Here is a 17,342-nt window from a genome sequence, read left to right on the forward strand (position 1 = left end):
CCTGTCGATGAGCTCCTGGAGCTAGAGTCCTTAGACTGAGCAATGCAGTGTGTCTTTGGGCCCTGCCGCCTGGTGGACTTCACAATCCTGCGCTAGGCACCCAGGGTCCCTATACCACGCCTGGGCAGAGGTAGCGGCCTATGAATGGCATTCACGGAAGCCAGCAGGCTGGGCCGGGAGCTGCCAAAGCTAGCCAATAGAAAATGCTCAGGAGGGGGTGTGGCCTAGGCCCCGCCCCCCAAATGAGTCAGACGCCGTTCCCCAGGGCACCACCCACACCCAGCCCTCTAGAGCCCTGCTGGAAACAAAGAGAAGGGTCTCTTTAGCCTCTGCCGACAAGAGGCCCAGACTCTGCCCCTGACTAACCCCACAGGGCTCTCACTCCAGCCTGGCTTGGAACCAACGGGGCTCCCTTTGATGCTAAAGCAGCCCATGCTTTGCACACGAACGCCTGCGGGACCACTGCAAACACAGGACAGTTCAAAATGTGTGCTTAACCAGTAGGGGGCGCAAAGGGGCCGGTTTAACATAAGCAAATCCACGTAGGTTGTACGGACCAGCACGCGCACCAAGCACCAGTTAAAACTGCCATTAAACAGAGAGGGACTTTGCAACCTCGGCTACATACACACAAGCCTCCTAACTGATCCCCACAGGATCAGACCAGCCGCTGTGTTTTCGCCTCCTCCAGTTAGGCCACTCATCTAACGTGTAGAAATGACCACCAGCAGGCAGGGCAGGGAGGAATTAGATCCTTCGAGTAAGACATCCGAAAAAAAATCTCACCCCTGACAGCACCGAGTCCCGACACAGCTCAGCTCCTACCGAACCGAAGCCAGCAGGAGTTTCGTCACCAACTTCAATGGCAGCAGAGATGGGCTCATGGCTCAACTGCGTTCAGAAAAGCTGAAGTCACAGCTTGGCCCTAGTTCTCCATAAAGCTCTTCCCTTCCCGGACAACTCCAGGTTCGAGGCTCACATGGGACGCAGCCAAAACGATGCAGTGGGGAAACTTCCTGGATCCCCAAGCTGGACCAGGGCACAGCTTCATCCAATGCAGCTGGCACTCCTGCCATTTCAAACCCGTCTTGCCAGCGCCCATAGCGGTCTTCAGTGCTCCTAGTACATGGCACATTCCCCTGACGCTCCAGGACCTTCTCTGGGACTTGCTCAAACCGTGGAATTAGGAGTGTTGTACTACTTCGCTCTCTGCTCACATCACTCATGAAAGAGCAAGAAAAGCAGAGCGCCACCTTTCCGTTCCGTCCTGTGGCTGGGGGATAGGGCCTCTGGGACACGGAGGGCTCGAGGTCTGTTATGATCCCAGCGCTTTATACCATCAACAGGGGCGTTTCCTGCAGGCGCCTCAAAATAAGACTAGCACAACCCCTAGTTAGCTACACCATTGGTTTAATTGCATTACCATCCAGAAATTCACAAGGACACTTGCCAACAGCCGCCTGGTAACAACAAACAGGGGCATCGTGTACCTTCCAGGCTTCATTCACGCCAAAAGACAAAAATTGCACTGATTGATGAACGAACAAACAGAGTGTCTTCCCTTTTCGCACATTCATGGATTCTGTTACTACAGAAGGTAAAGGCTTGGAAGCAGCTGGCTGACACAGTCAGGGCTTTCCCAAGGGAACACAGTATTACGAAAAAACAGTATGAAAATTCCTTTACAGATGTATGTCTGCAGTGTGTACTTGTATCCTTTTAAATCTCAAACTAGGAGGTTTTTGGGTCACTAATGGCTTGTGTGTCTTTATCTGCAGAGAACCGAGCATATATTTTAGGAACGTGTAAGGCATTTTGGTAAGTGGAATAGTAAATTCTAGATCTTAGACCCATCAGACAGAAGTTCCTTCCTTTGAACCATTGTCTTCCCCCTGGAAGAGAGAAAGAGCAGAGCAGGTTATAGGATTGTTTATAGAACACATTGTTTTTAGTAATTCAGGAAGCAGGGATTCTTAGGGACAGGGTTTATCTAACAATTATGTCAATATCATAATGGCAGAGACTGGATTCAACATTTGACTCAAGAACCCCTGATCAGTGATGTTAACATAAATGCCCTACAGACCAGATCTGGCCTTCTGGCCATGCAGTTAGATTAACTTTTGTTGGTGGAAGAGACACGCTTTTGAATTCCACAGAGCTTTTCTTCAAGTCTGGGAAAGGTACTCAGTGCCACAGAGAAATACAAGGTGGAAGAGATTAAGCATAAGGAGTTAACACATGTTGCAAGAAACCATTCAAAGTGAAGTGGGTAATTAATACCTCTGCACACATAGGAAAAGAAAAAGGAGGTTACAGATCCTTTAATGAGACATAAAACCAAGGTCTCTATTGAATCCATAATTTTTTTGTGTCTAGCAGAGTTATGAATTTAAGTTCCCAGGCTCATCTTTAGAAGGTGCATCAAATGCCTCAGCAACTACATGTGTAAAACCAGACCATCTTCATGTTCTCAGATGAACTCACAGGAAAACGATAAAAAGACAAAAAAATCCCACCCTATCACGTGTGGGTGAACTCTTGCTACAAAGCGATCACTCCACGTCTGACCTCTCAGTCCTCATCCTCAAAGAGAACTGGCACAACACCTTCAAAAGATGAGCCTGGAAGTTTAAATTCTGTGATGCTCCAAGTACTTTTCCCAGACCTGAAGAAGAGCTCTGCGGAGCTCAAAGGCTCGTCTCTTTCACCAACAGGAGTTGGTCCAATAAGAGAGATTGCCTCACCCACTGTGTGTGTGTCTCATATCCTGGAACCAACACGGCTACACCACCACTGCGAACAGTCATACTGTCCAGAATCTGACTTCTTGTTGAAAAAGTTGGTAAGGGGAAATGGACTTCTCTACTCTATGTCCTGCCACCGCTAAGATCAGCCTGGGCAGCGTATGAGTGCTCCTCTTGTAAAGTTCCCATTTTTGTATATTAGGCATGTACGTGCCCACGCTTGCATGACCTCTGAAAGATGGTCTCCTGGTTAAAGCACTGGGCCGGGACTCGGGAGATCTGGGCTCTGTTGCCAACTATCAGATTCCCTGCGTCCTCGGGCAAATCACTTCATCGCCGAGGCTACATTCCCCACCCTTTGATTCATCTATTACAACTGTAAGAGACGATCCCTTCCTACGTGTGTGCAGTGCTTGGCGTAACAGGGTCCCAGTCTCAGTTGTGGCTTCCTGGTTCGACCTGCCCACCGTTACGTTCCATTTGAAGACAGGTGCAATACCGTTTCTTGAAGCTGCTCTTTCAATTTCTTCACTGCTTCTCTTTCTTTGGCCAGTTGTCCCTGGGTAATCTTCAATAGCTCTTGGAGTTTGGTAGCAGCTTGTCCCAAGTCCTTCGTTAACTTCTTCTCCTTCTCAAGTCTTTCCTGCACACAATTGAAGTAAACTATTATTTGCAATAACTAGATCAATCGTTTTCTGGTCACTGGAGAAAGGGAGCAGCATTCACAGGCCGCTCTCACCTCTCAGAGCCCCTGGAGAGGTTTTTGCGATGGGGTTGCACTCTTTTTTGTTTGACAGTGGAGAAGCTCCCTGCATACGTAACTGATGCTCATCCCCACATTTCACAGGTTGCTCACCCTTAATGAGAGTCTCTGTGCAAGAACATAGAATCAAGACTTGCTTCTGCACGACAGGCATTTGCCAGGATCTCATCTCCCCACCAATTGTCTAGCCACCTTCTGTGCTGGGGCCAAAGCAATGGATGGCCCCGTCCAGCACAGTCAACTGACCCCATTCCTTCCCATATAAATCTGACTGGTGTCAGGAGGACACGCTGGTTGCCAGTCACTAGCCAACAGAGGCAGAGTCTCAGAGCTGCTCCTTACCTGCCTGCTCTCCTTCCTCACTAGTGCCATGGACCAATGGGAATGAGCAGGATGGGGCTCAGACTCACCTAAACACCCTGCCACACTTGATGCCAGGGTTGAAGGGAGAAGTAGCCCTAGAGTCTTATTTCCTCCCCCCCTCCACCTTACAAGGGCCAGATCCCACAGCCCGGGCCTGGGGAGCTCTGCCGGCTGCAGCGAGACATCGCACGAGGAAGGGCTGAAGGCGAGGCCCCAAACAGTGCAACGCCCGACGTGAGACATGGCTTCAGGATCCAGCCCTCAGGCCTGAGTCAGGGACCACAGCAATAGCAGTGAGCATGCCCCTAGTACTTACCCTGCGTATGGCTTCCCTTCCCTGGCTTGGCAACCATACCCCCTTACTGCACAGCACGCACGGTGCTGCTTCCAGGCTGCGTCAAAGGGCAGGGCTGCATTCTGGGCTGCTAGGGGGACCCAGACTTCCCGCTTCGTAGGTTGCAGCTGCCGGCATTGAGCGCGATGCCCTTGCCCCCTCCGGTCCCTCACAGGGTTAGGCCCGCAGGCTCGAGAATTCTCACCCACCGGGGCAGCAGAGAGAGACTGGAACCAAAATCTGGCCCAAGGCGCCCTTCGCCCGCCTGGGCTTGCAGACCCCACGCTGCAAAGGGGGGGCGTGCAGGGAATTACCTTCAGGTGCTGAACCTCCTCCGTTTCCGAGGATGCCACGTTTGCAGCAGATCTCAGCTTTTCCAGTTCCGCTTGCAAACTGCACACCGAGTTCTGCGCCTGTGGTTTCAGGAATTGGAGAGGTCAGTCCTACCCGAGTAGGATACTTGAGAATCCAACGGGTGGTTGTCAGACAGGGCGCAGAGGGGTCCAGAGGGCGTGGCCCAGAAGAGCAGAGAGGAAGCTCAGCTGGCCAAGAATCCCAGCGCCACATGGCAGTGGGTATAGTGACATTTATGCTTAGCCGTCGGCGCAGAGCTCCGCTACGCTGCAGTGAGTACACTGCTCTCAGTGGCTACACTGACGAATCATCTCAAACAAATCTCAGCTTAAAATTTAAAGGTAAACCCTCATGACCACCACGCGCTACCTTCTCGCACTGCATGTACCCGTGGCAGACTGCGAACAGAAACTAGCCGGTGCACTGCAGGCCTTGGCATTACTTGTGCCTGCAAGTTTGCCAGCAGAACGCACACATCAGGCTCAGGAAGTTTTAAAGATCCCTCTGCGGCCACGCCCCTCCCAGCAGCCATGATGGTTTACTCCTTAGAAAGAGGCAGGCCAAGGCAATATTTCAAACAGCCTTCATTCATTTCACGCCAGAATTAACGGGCTAGCATGTGCGCCCAGAGCAGACCCGTGTTCTGCTCCTCCACCGCCCCATGAGCAGCTGCGTGGAACATCGTAGCATTTTCCCCAGTAGCACTGGGGACAAAAGCAGCCAACCTGTCCTCCCCACATTTACAGGCCAGGGTCCTATTGGTTAAATTCAGGCTAGTTTTCCACTTTTTTGAAGAGCTGCCTTATAAAACAAAACACACTCCAACGAGAGCCAACTCAACCCAGCGGAAGCAGACTGTGGGAGTCGTTTTCCTGCAGCCCAGAGACAGACTTCACTATTTAAAGTAACTCATTGGGCTGTTACCAGCATTTTACAACAGGTGATTAAAGAACCAAACTTGTTGCTTTCAGTTTCAGGTCTTTGTCAGTAATAGGCATAGACAAAAGGCCAGAAGGGATGGCGACCATCTATTTTGACCTTCTGCCATCCCGCCCATATTAACAGCTTGGAAGAGCCCGCGTAATGAAAATTCTGCTATGCTGGTGATCACATACAGCCTTTCAAAAGGACTTTCCCCCCTCCATCGGTTTAAACACAGTCCTTCTGTCTGGGGGGGCTTCGCTTCCCTCCAAGTCCTTTTCACAGACAGCAGGCCAGAGAGTCCCACGCACACGCAGGTTCGAACTTACTTCTTCAAACTCCAGCACTAGCTTCTGCCTCAGTGCTTGCTCGTTATCCACATTTGCTTCCGTTTGTTCCAGCTGCGTTTTCAACTGCAGAGAAACCAAAGTGAATCAGTCACACTGGAAAGATCAACTGGAGCGGACGTGACACCGAAGCCTGCTACACGTAGATAAACGGAGACAGACCCTAGAGCTTTCCCCAAAGCCCTGAAGGGCAGCTGCCACGCCCTGCTTCCAATCTCTAATCCCCAAAGGCTTCCAAGATTAAGCAAAAGGAAATCTCTAGCCAGTAGTTTTACACTTCCAGTCTCTGCCCAATTTGGTGCTATACTCCCCCCTTGTTCCAACCCCAGCAACTTGAACTGGAGCCGCTTGCAAAGGCCAAGAGTAGACTGACCCACCCATCTCATCTGACAGCTCCCCACCACTTGGGCAACACAGCACCTTGGGGAAAACTCCACAATGGACAGGATTAAGACCCAAAGAGCAGAGAACACAGCTTGTGGGGTCAGAACGCTAATGAGGAGAGAAAGGTTAGGCTGAAAGACTCTCAGTTAATTCCTGTAACCCAACTCCGGTTAGTGAGATTAGAAATCCAATCCTACGCAAAGTCTTTGCCCCTCTGAATTCTGATCCTTAGCTCAAGAACCCCTTTAAGACCAGAATTCTCCACCCTCCAAGGCCTCACATGGTGACTGCCCTCCCCTTGAGTAGACAAGGCAGCACCCTGTAAAACCAGCCAGAGAGAGTACATGGAGTTCAGTGTAATGGATTCTCTCACTTCAAGGACTCAGTGCATCAACTCTGCAGGACTCCCTGCCCACCCATCTTCTGACCCTGGATCCCCTAAAGCTGCCACTAAGCCCAGGAGTCATCCCACTGTCATCTAACAAGGAGGTCTCAAAAGCAGGGAGCACTGCTCAAAGCCAGACCTCATTTCTGCTCAGAAAGTGATCAGATGATGGTCTCACTGCTAAGGCATGGGGCTGGGACTCTGGAAATCTGGGCTGGATTGCCAGCTCTGACACAGATATCCTGCATGACCCTGGGCAAGTCACTTCATCAGTTCCCCCATGTGTAATGCCACTTCCTTCCTCCCACCCTGCGTGATATCTACTTCAACAAAGCTCTCTGGGGCAGGGGCTGTCTGTCTCTTACTAGGTCTCTGTATAGCACGTAGCGCAATGGGGCCTTGGTCTCAGCTGGGGCCCACTAGAACTACGAAAAGAAAGTGGGTTTTTTAAATCCTCTCTTTACAAATGGGCCATGGTAAGAATATTTGTTACGTGAAGCTTGTTCCCCTCCCTTATCTAGTTAAGAAAATTAACCATCTCAATAGAAGCCCCAGAGAAACAGCACAACACACACGGTCTACAGTCATCAGTGAAGCCATACACAATTATCATGCAGGTGCCGAGCAGGAGATGGGACAAGTGCAGTCATTAATCAGTGCCTTAGCGTGCAGTGGTCTCACCGCCCTAACCTCGAGGGCCTCGCACTCGCTTGGGTCAGCCTGCGACCCAGCTGCTTCTCCATCATGCACGCGGTTCTTCATCTCCCTCAACTGCTGCCTGACCTGAAACAAGGACCAGCAAGCCTGGCTCAGTGACACACAGTGGCGGTCAAGGTGCGGGCGAAGCTTTGAGGTAGGGAGGGTGGCCAATGGAAAAGGCTCCTAGCGGCCAGCAAAAGTAGGAACGCAGCTGTGGTCAGATTTGTTCTGCTGCCTGAACAAGTCAACTGGAAGTTAGCTGAGCAACGGGGGAGAGATTCCCAGAGCTGCCTAAGAGGATGAGACACCCAAATCCCACTGCGCTCCTTCGGAAATCGCAGAAGGGATCCATGAAGATCCAACACAGCACATCCTCCTGAAACCGCCCAAAAGTAACAGTTCAAAGTTTATCAGACCAGACTCAGTGACATAAGAACAGCTGCAACCTCACTGGTATGGATGGGGTTCGCCAGGTACCCGCTGCAGTGAAATTCACCTGCCACGAACTCAACCCTATGGAAGGGTTACAAGAACAGACCCTGATCCTGCAGTGGAATCCCCACAGTCAGACTTCTCTGTTTACATGTGCTCCTAGGGTTCCTCAGAGACAAAAGGATCAGATCCAGGTGGAGCCAACTGGAGGATCAGGGCCAGAGCATCAGTCCATGTTTTCCAAGTACAGTAGCTGTTAAATGGATAGTCGGTAACATTACAGGGAGGGCATGGGGCTGATAAATTCAGTCTTGCTTTCCAACCAGGTCATCTGCGGAAGGAATCCCAAACACGGCTGATTTTGCAATGGATCCAGAAGACACCAGAGCTTGCATTCGAATTCTGTAAAGGATTTACTTCTCTGGGGAGCGGGACATTCACAGTGCAATAGCAACTGAAAGGCAGGGAACCACTTTAATACGACACTCTATTAACTGCCTGAGAACTCCTTGGTGAGCAGCTTATCACACAAAAATGACTCAACCATGATGGTGGGCGGGGAAGATCCTAAGTGGGGTCTTTCTACAACTTTTTTCTAAGCCACGCAGGCCAAAACTGGGGTCTGAGCAGGGACACTGCACCTTGCCTGCGTTTGTTTAAGGACCTTTATTTTTTAAAGTGATCTCCACTTCTGTTATGAACAGTAACATTCCCAATGAGAGCTGCAGAGCCAGCGGCTGCTATCAAGAGAAGCCAGCGTAGATTTCTACTCAGCTTGCCAAGGTGCCCTGCAGTCGCTCAACCCATTCCCAGTGTTGCCCTGCCCTTTACGGAGACGTGGGTTGGAAGGTTAGAAGATTTACAACCAGTCCTGTTCTGGGAAAAGAGATGAAAACAGAAGTTGCTAAATACCTGGAATTGCTTCCCTGTTTGACTGCTCTAATTACTCCTCCGCAGCGGGTATAGATCTGTGACAACTACCTGAATGATCCAAATGATTAGATTTACAGTGCATGCGAGGCTTTCATTATTCAAAAGAAGCTATAACCAGACGGTCCACTGAGGAGGGAGATTTTGAACTGCCTGGCTCTCGTCCATTTAAAAAGTGTAAACAACCCTCAGGATTTTATCACGAGTCTCCCAATATCAAACTCCTTTTCTGAAAGCTCCAGTTCCTGGAGTTACACAACTACGTGAGAACCACAGCTTTTGTTTAATTAATAAATAAATAAATAAATAAAATAAATAAAGCTTCTAGCCCTCATGTTGGGAAAGAACAGCTTGAAATGTGAGCCTTAAGGTTCCCAACCCCGGAAAGCAATTAAGAATCCAGCATAAAAGATTCTGGCATTTTTAAGACAAACTCATGATTTGTTAACCCTTAGGAGTAGCAATCCTGTTAACTTTTTAACACTTCTTCTTACAGGGCAGTCACATCACATTGATCAAATGGGTTCAGAGACAGACAGGGCAACCTTCATAGATTTCTATGGCTAATTCCTACATACAGAAAAGCCAGTTTCAAAAGGAACCCAAAGAAAGATTCCTCCAGCCAACAGATGATCTATAAGGACATCTAAGGGACACTGGATGCCCTCAGGATCCCTCCCATAAGGGGACCTACTGCCAAATCCAATGGCAATCAACCAAGGAATGTGTGCACATATGTATTAGACAGACACTCTGCACTAAAATAATAAGGTGGCAAAATCAAGCACTCTTAACATAGGAAATGCCAGAATTAAGGCTACCTTTGCAACCTTGGCCCGTGTTACGCAGGAGGTCAGACTAGATTATTGCGTGGTCCCTTCTGGTCTTAAAAGTTGGTGAAAAGATTACACTGGCATTTCCCAATTTACGTGCTAGACTTCGCAACCCTAACATTCTTCTAATATAGTGGTGTGTGTACGCAAGGTACGGGGAGTGAGTCAATTTGTTATTTGATCCATGAAGTTGAACCCTGGACCCATGAGAGCATCATTCTCTGTGCCCAGAGAGTCAGTTCGCATGGTAACTCCTCGACACGCTGAAGATGACCCAGTAGCGCGTAAGTCCTGGCTGGGTTATATATATTTTACAGCAGCTTAAATTCATGTTTCCGCCTGGGAATTATCCAGCATAGCTGGAACCCTGAAAAATCTGGTCTAATCATGAAAGCAACAATGAGAAATCGCAAAGAGTTTCATGGTGTGAAACCCTTTGCCGCCTTCTTCAGCATGTTCAAAATACAAATCCCCCTAGCAGATGGTTCCACAGGCATTTGGAGTTGGACACAGTTGAAGTCAGACCCCATGCGGAGTTCAGTGGAGATCCAGTGTTGGCAGAGTTATGCCAGGATGAGAGTGCTTTACGCCAGTATAGCCATTCCTGAAAACGAAGGGGACTTCAATCCACTTTGTAAGTTAATTCAGAACAATTTTGAGCATTCCCATGTAGACAAGCTCTAAAGATATAAAGGTACCTGTACCTGTGCATCAGTAGAGCTGCATCCACACTACAGATTGTACTGATACATCATTACAAATAATCACACCCCTCACCAAAATAGTTCTACAGAGACAACAACTTCTAAGTGTCGACCCAACCTTAGATTAGCTATTATCTAGCAATTAGCCATTACCAGTGCAAGCTCCTTGCTCTGTTTCTGTGCTTCTGCTTTTGCTGCGTCCAGCTGTTCTTGGGATTCAGAGAAGAGCTGTCTCAACTGGAAAAAAGAAGAGGGAAGTCAGCATCTGTGTTAGTGTCTGGAAGAAGCTTGGGAGTTTGGAGTGGCAGGGAGAAGAAGCAGCAGATCAGTTACATAAGAACGGATGTACTGGGTCAGACCAAAGGCCCATTTAACCCAGTATCCGGTCTTCCGACAGCAACAAGTGCCAGATGCTTCAGAGGGAAGGCACAGAACATGGCAATTAGCAAGGGATCCATCCCCTGTCATCCAGTCCCAGCTTCTGCTAGTAAGTAGTTTAGGGACATCCACAGCATGGGGTTGCGTCCCTGCCCATCTTGTCTAATAGCCATTAATAGGCCTATCTTCCATGAACTTATCGAATTCTTTTTTGCACCCAGTTATACTTTTGACCTTCACAACATCCCCTGGCAATGAATTCCACAGGTTGAATGTCAGCTGTGTGATGTCTGCTTTAAACCTGCTGCCTATTCATTTCATTTGGTGACTGCATTCTTGTGTTACATGATGGGATAAACAACACTTCCTTACTCATTTTCTCAACACCAATCATGACTGTATAGACCTCTATCGTATCCTGCCCAAGTTGTCTCTTTTCCGAGCTCAGCAGTCCCAGACTTTTCACTCTCCTCAGATAGAAACCGTTCCATCCCCCGAATCATTTTCATTGCCCTTCTCTGCACCTTTTCCAATTCTAATAGATCTTTTTTGAGATGGGAAAACCAGAACTGCACACAGTATTTAAGGTGTGGGTGTACCATGGATTTACATAGTGGCATTATAATATTTTCTGGTTTTATTATCTAGCCTTTTCCTGATTGTTCCTAACAATCTGTTGATATTTTTTACGGCTGCTGCACACTGAGCAGACATTTTCAGAGAACTATCCATGACGACGCCAAGATCTTTCTTGAGTGGTAACAGCTAATTTAGAGCCCATCATTTTGTAGAGATGGGATGATGTTTTCCAATGTCCATTACTTTGCACTTATCAACTGATCTCCCCAAGTTAGCCTGGCCCCTTGTCAAGGGATCAGGGAGCAAAGGATGGCAGGCTAGACCCTGTTTAGGAAGCTCTCAGCCTTGCCCAGCAGACCGCTAGGCCCAGCACTCAGCCCCTAGAACAGACGACACAAGAAAAACGTCAAGCAAGCACCCCTCAAGCAAACACACAAACAAACAAAATCTCACTCACCCCCTAGGCTTACGTAGGCGCTTCTCCTGCACCCAGAGAACCCCCTTGTAAAACTCGCCTGTTTGCTGCTCCTGTTCGCTAGTTGGTTTGCAAATACGCTAGGCCTCTCCCCTCCCACTTCACACCTCTGCTCTCCCAGCTGCTTGGTGCCCTCTTTCGTGCTGTCCTCCCCATTCGGGAGGGTTTCAAATTCAACCTGGCAAGAGCCTCTCTGTCCTAAGCTACTGCTTCCAGTGAGCCTTTCACACCATTATGCCACCCAGCATGCAACGCCTCACCTTGGCCTGCATCTGTTTACCTGACATTACACACCTTTGGGGCAGGGAGCGGTCTGGGTTTGTCGCACACTGTACACTTATGGTGCGAGGGCCAGAACAGCTAAATCATCAGTCAAGAGAGCAGCCTCTTTACTTGCCAGCATCTTGAAAGAGATCTATGACTGGCTTGCCAAAGAAGCCTGAGTTAGGCATCCAACTCCCACTACAATTCAACGGGACTCAGGTGCCCGACTCCCTAAGGCACCTTTGAAAAAACAAACAGGTTTGAGAGCCAAGCCTGAAGACTCGTAAAGCCCATTTTAAAGAAGTTGTTTGTCCACCTGTGAGCAGAGGCAGGCTAGTGAAATAGGATCCACATCTCTGGCTAGTGAAGGTGTAGCAGGTCCGGCCGGGGCCTAGCGGTCACCATGCCAGCCTGCTGCCCATTTCAGAACCACTCCTTCCCTTTCAAACCCTTCGGAGTTAGTCTGCAAATCGAAGACTTCTCTGTTCTAAGCAGTTCTTCGGCTTCTACGGGGACAGGAGGTGGAGCATCTCACCCCTCACCTGGCCGGCTCGTTTAGCAAGGCCGACAGCAGGCAGCATATTTACACACAGACGCAAGGCTTTGCAAAGCCATGAATGACTGAGGAGTTCCGCTCTCACCCGAGCCAACCCCGCACTCTGTTCAGTACGCAAGCAGCTCTAGCTCAGTCCCACCTGAAGCTAACTCGGCTGCTTATCTTCAAACACCAGATTTGATGTTAAGACAAGCCCCAAAGACATAGCCTGGTGGGTCTGCAGGGAGAGGAGTGGGCAGTGCCCTCTGTGTCTTCTGACACCCATGGCTTCATTTAGCTTCTCCTTCTAAACCCTAATGCCAGGGGAATTCATCATCAGCCATTCAGAGATGCTCGGGGTGTTTAAAAACCTCAAAAGGAGCGACTGTTCTGCACAACTCTCCGTTCACTTCAAGTCAGGAATGGATCCAGCTGTTAATGAGGCAGATACCACCTATTCTCCTGGAGGGGAAGGATGAGCTTGCGGCTAGCACACTGGACTAAAGCTCTGGAGATTCCTGGCCCCGATTAGCTTCAGTCTCTCCCCAGCTCCCCAAACAGATGACCAACACTTACTACTTCAACTTCTTTTGTGTAGTTCTGGCGTTCTGAACTGGCAGTCTCCAAGTGATTTTCCAACTGTGCTTCCAGAAGAGAAGTATATTCCTTCAGCTGATTAAAACAAGGAGAGCCCAGTGATTTGATTGGTCACGATGTAGGTGTTCATCTGTTTGCATATCTAGCCTCTCTAGACCAGCAAGACCAATTCTCCCAACCTCCCTGCCCCCAGAGGGCTTTAGAAGAAATGATAAATCGCCTCTCTCTGGCAACATTAAAGGGAAGTTCTGGGGATGCAGCAGAAATTAGTACCCTTTCCTTCTGGAGTAGGAGAGAATGTCCATACCTGATCTGTGTTCTGGAGCTCTGCCCTCACCTGGTCCACAGCCTCTGCAAGAGATTTCACTTGGACTTGGGACTACACCAAGCGTTGACCCCCCCAGAAAAAATGGAAAGAAAGAAAGTGTTAATAAGCCGTATTTCCCAGCATGGACTCTCCTCTAAAATGTCTCCTACAAGCGACTAAAAATGGCACAGTGCGGTTAGCCTCTAAACTCTTTGAGGGAGAGACCATTTGTTGCGTTTGTACAGCACCTGGCATAACTGGCCTCCTGATCCAGGATTGGAACCTTTAGGTGCTGCCGCATTACTAACCGCATCCAAAAAGAGACGACGATACAGTCATCCCTGCAAACTAAGCCAAGGATCTGAGAGTCAAGCTGGGTTCCTCCCTTCTAATGAGTCACCACTGCAATCAGTAGAATGTTTTCTATTGGCTGCATTTGATGGGAAAAAAATGGCTTTTTGAGGGCATTGACATTTTTGCTGAAGAATCCAAAAATAAAGTAAAATAAAATAAAATAAATAAATCACCACCACCTGAAATTTTTTTGGTTTTAAACTGAACATTTTTGAAGTTTGAAAACCTCAATGGAAAATTAACACAAAAAAAGCCACCACTCAGTTTTTGTTTTTCAGGAGGAAAACGTCATTTCCTGACCAACTCTAGTCACCAACCATGACAAATCTGTTGGCCATATTATGTTCAGCTACATCCATGCAACCTCAACAACTTCACATTACACGCATGGGCAAGACAGAACATAATATGGCCAGCAGAATCTTGATTTCATGCACCGCCATCACAGGAAAAAAGCCAGCTTCTCTCAAAACTCTGGTGTTCATGGGAGTGGGAATTACACACACCCCTTGTAACCAGAGTAAATTTAACATTATCTATTTGACACAAATACTGAGCTTCACAATGCTAAGCTTAGACACTTTTGAGTGTAAAATCTTTTTAGAGGGACATTTTAAATTCCTTTATAATGTAGTATGCCCAGGCAAGTTCTCATGAACACCAGCTAAGGAATAAGAGATCAGCCACACCCCTTCATTCCCACACTCTCTAAAGGGTTATCCTTTTAAGAGGACAGCCTCTTGCTCAGCCTTTATGCACCATCCTGCCCAGAGTATCTCTTGTCTGCAGCGAGACAGACAGCTGGAGAGGATTACGCACACTGTGGGTGGCTTGAATGGGGCTCTTTTGTGACGCGTACCAGTGTACACTCCAATGCCAGCATCAATCCAGACTTGTAGAGGTAGCCAATTTCCTCTACAGCGGGGAGTCCCGAAAGTAGCACGGAAAAACAGCCTTGCAAAGAATGCCGTGCACTCTGTGCTCTGACACAGCCAGCTCTTTGAACATCAAAAGGCTTTCCAGACTCCCCTGCATGGAGTGGAGGTGCCGGAGTTTGATTCTTGAGCTTGGATGCGAATGTTGTAAGGTAAGTAATGGAATACCGTCACCAGCTCAAGAGGCAGAATGTGCGTGTCAGGATCTCAGCGAGGCAGAAGCTTATACAGAGGGCAACTTTCCTTCTCACCTCCCAGCGCGTGCCCATGCCGTATTGCAGAGGGCAAAGAAAGTGCTATCTTTATTTAAGACGACGTGTTTTTACACCAAGTTCAACCCCAGAGCCTTTTAAAGATGTGCCCCTCCCTAGCAAGGGACCTCTAAAAGCCCTTGCATTTCATAGACTGAGGCCAGAAGGGATCATTATGACCCCCTTGTTATTTACGTCACCAGCCCATTGGTTCCCAGCACTATAGGCAGCCAGCACCCCAGGGATTCCTGCTCACACACAGACGAGAATCTTTAGGATGCACCTTTTGCAGTTCCTCTTCGGATGCCGTTAGCTTTGCTTTCCACACGTGCTCCTCCTCCTCCACACTCTTCTGCAGGTCTTTGAGCATTCTTTCCTGCCGAGGGAGAAGGGACGAAAGTGTGAGGCTGGGCAGGTGGAGAAGGGAAGGCTCACAGGGGGGGCGCATTCAAACTGCTGTCAAGGCAGGAAGTTATGGGCATGGTCTAGCGCCCACTGAAATCAATAGGTCAGCTTGGCTTCTAGGTTCTTTAGGGAAGCAGCCACCGCCTGCTGGATTCAGCACTGGACTGTCTCTGCAAAACTAGGGGAGGAAGGGACCCACCACCATGGAGGAACTGCTAGGCATCTTCGCACATTGTATCAAGCACCTGATAACGGGTGCGTGGGGAACAGGGGCACCAGGGTATTCTAGGATTCTATGTTCTCAAACCATGCTGTAGCAGAGCCGTAGCATTTCAAGGGCAGTTCTATCTTAATTACTAAGAAATAAGAAAGCTAGATGGATTCGGACAGCAAATATTTTTAACCAAGCTCTGCAAAAACCTCCAAACAACGGCTGCAAGTCACATGCATCCCATCTGTGCAGTGTCTTCAGAGACTATAGACATGGTTTGGCTGTCACAAAGTCAGTTGGCTTCGTAAGTGGCAAGAAAGGTGGAGTGGTACTTTCAGCGAAGAGGAGAAACGGCCTGAATGGCTTAACCTACCGTCTCAGCAAGAATCGTTCTGTACTGCTCACATTCTGCTTGTAAAGTGCTCTGCGCCTCTTCTGCTTCCTTTAATTTAAGCGCGGAATCCTGAAAGAAAAAGGAGTTTTAATGGGGGCCCCCTTCTCCCCGTGCCCCCAAGAGCTGCTGCTAGATTTGATGTTGGTCTGTAGCTGCTAAGCCTTACACCAACACCCACAGAAAGCAAGATGTTTGGAGCATGGCTGTCCAGTGCTTACGAGATCACTTACAAGAGATTCTGTTTTAGCTGTCTGCTGCTCTAGCATTCCCAGACTCTTCTCCTTAAACTCCTGTAGCCACACCCCGTAAGCCTGATTAAACAAATAAAAACAGAGCATCAGTTGGTCTATCCCATTCCTTCACTGGCGCAGCTATCTGCTCACCTTCCAATAGCATGAGAATATTAGTGCCGACCTGTTGTGGAACTACAGTGATCTGCGGGAAGAGAGAAAGCAGCGTCTGCTTTGTTTGCGTCTGAATTGCGCTAAGCTGCTGCTCCAAATCCTCCTGAAAGAGAAAACATAGGTTTTCATGAACTAAACTTAAGTCAGCACCTTAAGATCCCAGCTGTTCTCATTTCACCAAGGTCAATGGCATTATGCCGATTTATACAAAGCTGAGGGCCTGGCCTTTGTTTTGCAGTCGATACTTCACTGCAGAAGAGGGGAGGGAAAAAGAAGCCAAAACAACAAAACTTGCACAAATCTCCACGAGGCTAGTTACGCAAGAACAGAGGAGTCAAGTTCCCATTCTGAGACGCCCATCTGATGAGGTCAGCATCCCGTGCGGTGATGCTGCACATCTCTATACGAGTCGGAAACGCGGCAATATTGACGAGCCATATGCATCATCTTCCTTTCACCATAACATTTACAGAACGTTACAACACTGCTACCTTCCCACACCATTGCCAGGGACACGCCAACATTAACCACCACCAATATTGAGAGAGGAAAAACACCAACACCTCCGTACAAAGTTTGTTTTCAAAGAATTCAGGCAGTTAAGTTATGGGAGAGCGCTGTTGAAAAGAAAATTTCACTGTAGCACTCAATAGTCTCTCTGCACTATTCCTTTGCCATGCGTGGTGGTTGCAGGATCAAGCCCCAAGAGTAAATGATTGTGGCAAAGTTTTACTGGAAGAGCTCTAAGGGGTCAACATGCACAGAGAGTAATCACAGGGTTTAAACAGAATCTGTGCAAACAGAGAGAGGCTGAAATTCAGTTTAGAAACTAACAGGTCCCTCATTCTGTAGCTGCTCCCCGGCAGCAGAGTCTGGCTCCAAAGACCAGACCCCCCTTTGTTACTGATAGAGGCAAGACTCACCTTTGCTTTTGTGGAAGAAAACAACTTTTCTTCACGCTCTTTCTCAGCCGAGGCCAAAGCTTCCATTGCTTTCCAGTTCTTCTCGCGAAGATCCTGTTGGGACAGACGCACGCAGGAATAAGCCACGTGCTGCC

At 48.6% G+C, this 17,342-nt stretch overlaps 1 protein-coding gene across 6 annotated transcripts in view; it reads right to left on the reverse strand.

The window, feature by feature from the left end:
* Positions 1-1,393: 1,393 nt before the first annotated feature.
* The window catches only part of RRBP1 (ribosome binding protein 1), a 55,761-nt gene continuing 39,812 nt past the window's right edge, over positions 1,394-17,342 (reverse strand). For 4 of the 6 annotated variants that reach the window (XM_073339722.1, XM_073339717.1, XM_073339719.2 and 1 more), the window contains 13 exons: positions 17,209-17,301; positions 16,296-16,388; positions 16,112-16,192; positions 15,861-15,950; positions 15,155-15,247; positions 13,332-13,403; positions 13,004-13,099; positions 10,350-10,433; positions 7,280-7,381; positions 5,812-5,895; positions 4,522-4,620; positions 3,247-3,390; positions 1,394-1,892 (listed from right to left, as the gene is read on the reverse strand). In XM_073339722.1, the coding sequence (XP_073195823.1) occupies positions 1,854-1,892; positions 3,247-3,390; positions 4,522-4,620; positions 5,812-5,895; positions 7,280-7,381; positions 10,350-10,433; positions 13,004-13,099; positions 13,332-13,403; positions 15,155-15,247; positions 15,861-15,950; positions 16,112-16,192; positions 16,296-16,388; positions 17,209-17,301 (1,170 nt within the window). In that variant the 3' untranslated portion in view covers positions 1,394-1,853. The remainder of the gene's footprint in view (positions 1,893-3,246; positions 3,391-4,521; positions 4,621-5,811; positions 5,896-7,279; positions 7,382-10,349; positions 10,434-13,003; positions 13,100-13,331; positions 13,404-15,154; positions 15,248-15,860; positions 15,951-16,111; positions 16,193-16,295; positions 16,389-17,208; positions 17,302-17,342) is intronic. The other 2 variants (XM_073339720.1, XM_073339721.1) reach the window with 2 other exon arrangements.

The sequence above is a fragment of the Lepidochelys kempii genome, chromosome 3 (genome assembly GCF_965140285.1).
Source record: "Lepidochelys kempii isolate rLepKem1 chromosome 3, rLepKem1.hap1, whole genome shotgun sequence".
NCBI classification, from domain to species: domain Eukaryota; kingdom Metazoa; phylum Chordata; order Testudines; family Cheloniidae; genus Lepidochelys; species Lepidochelys kempii.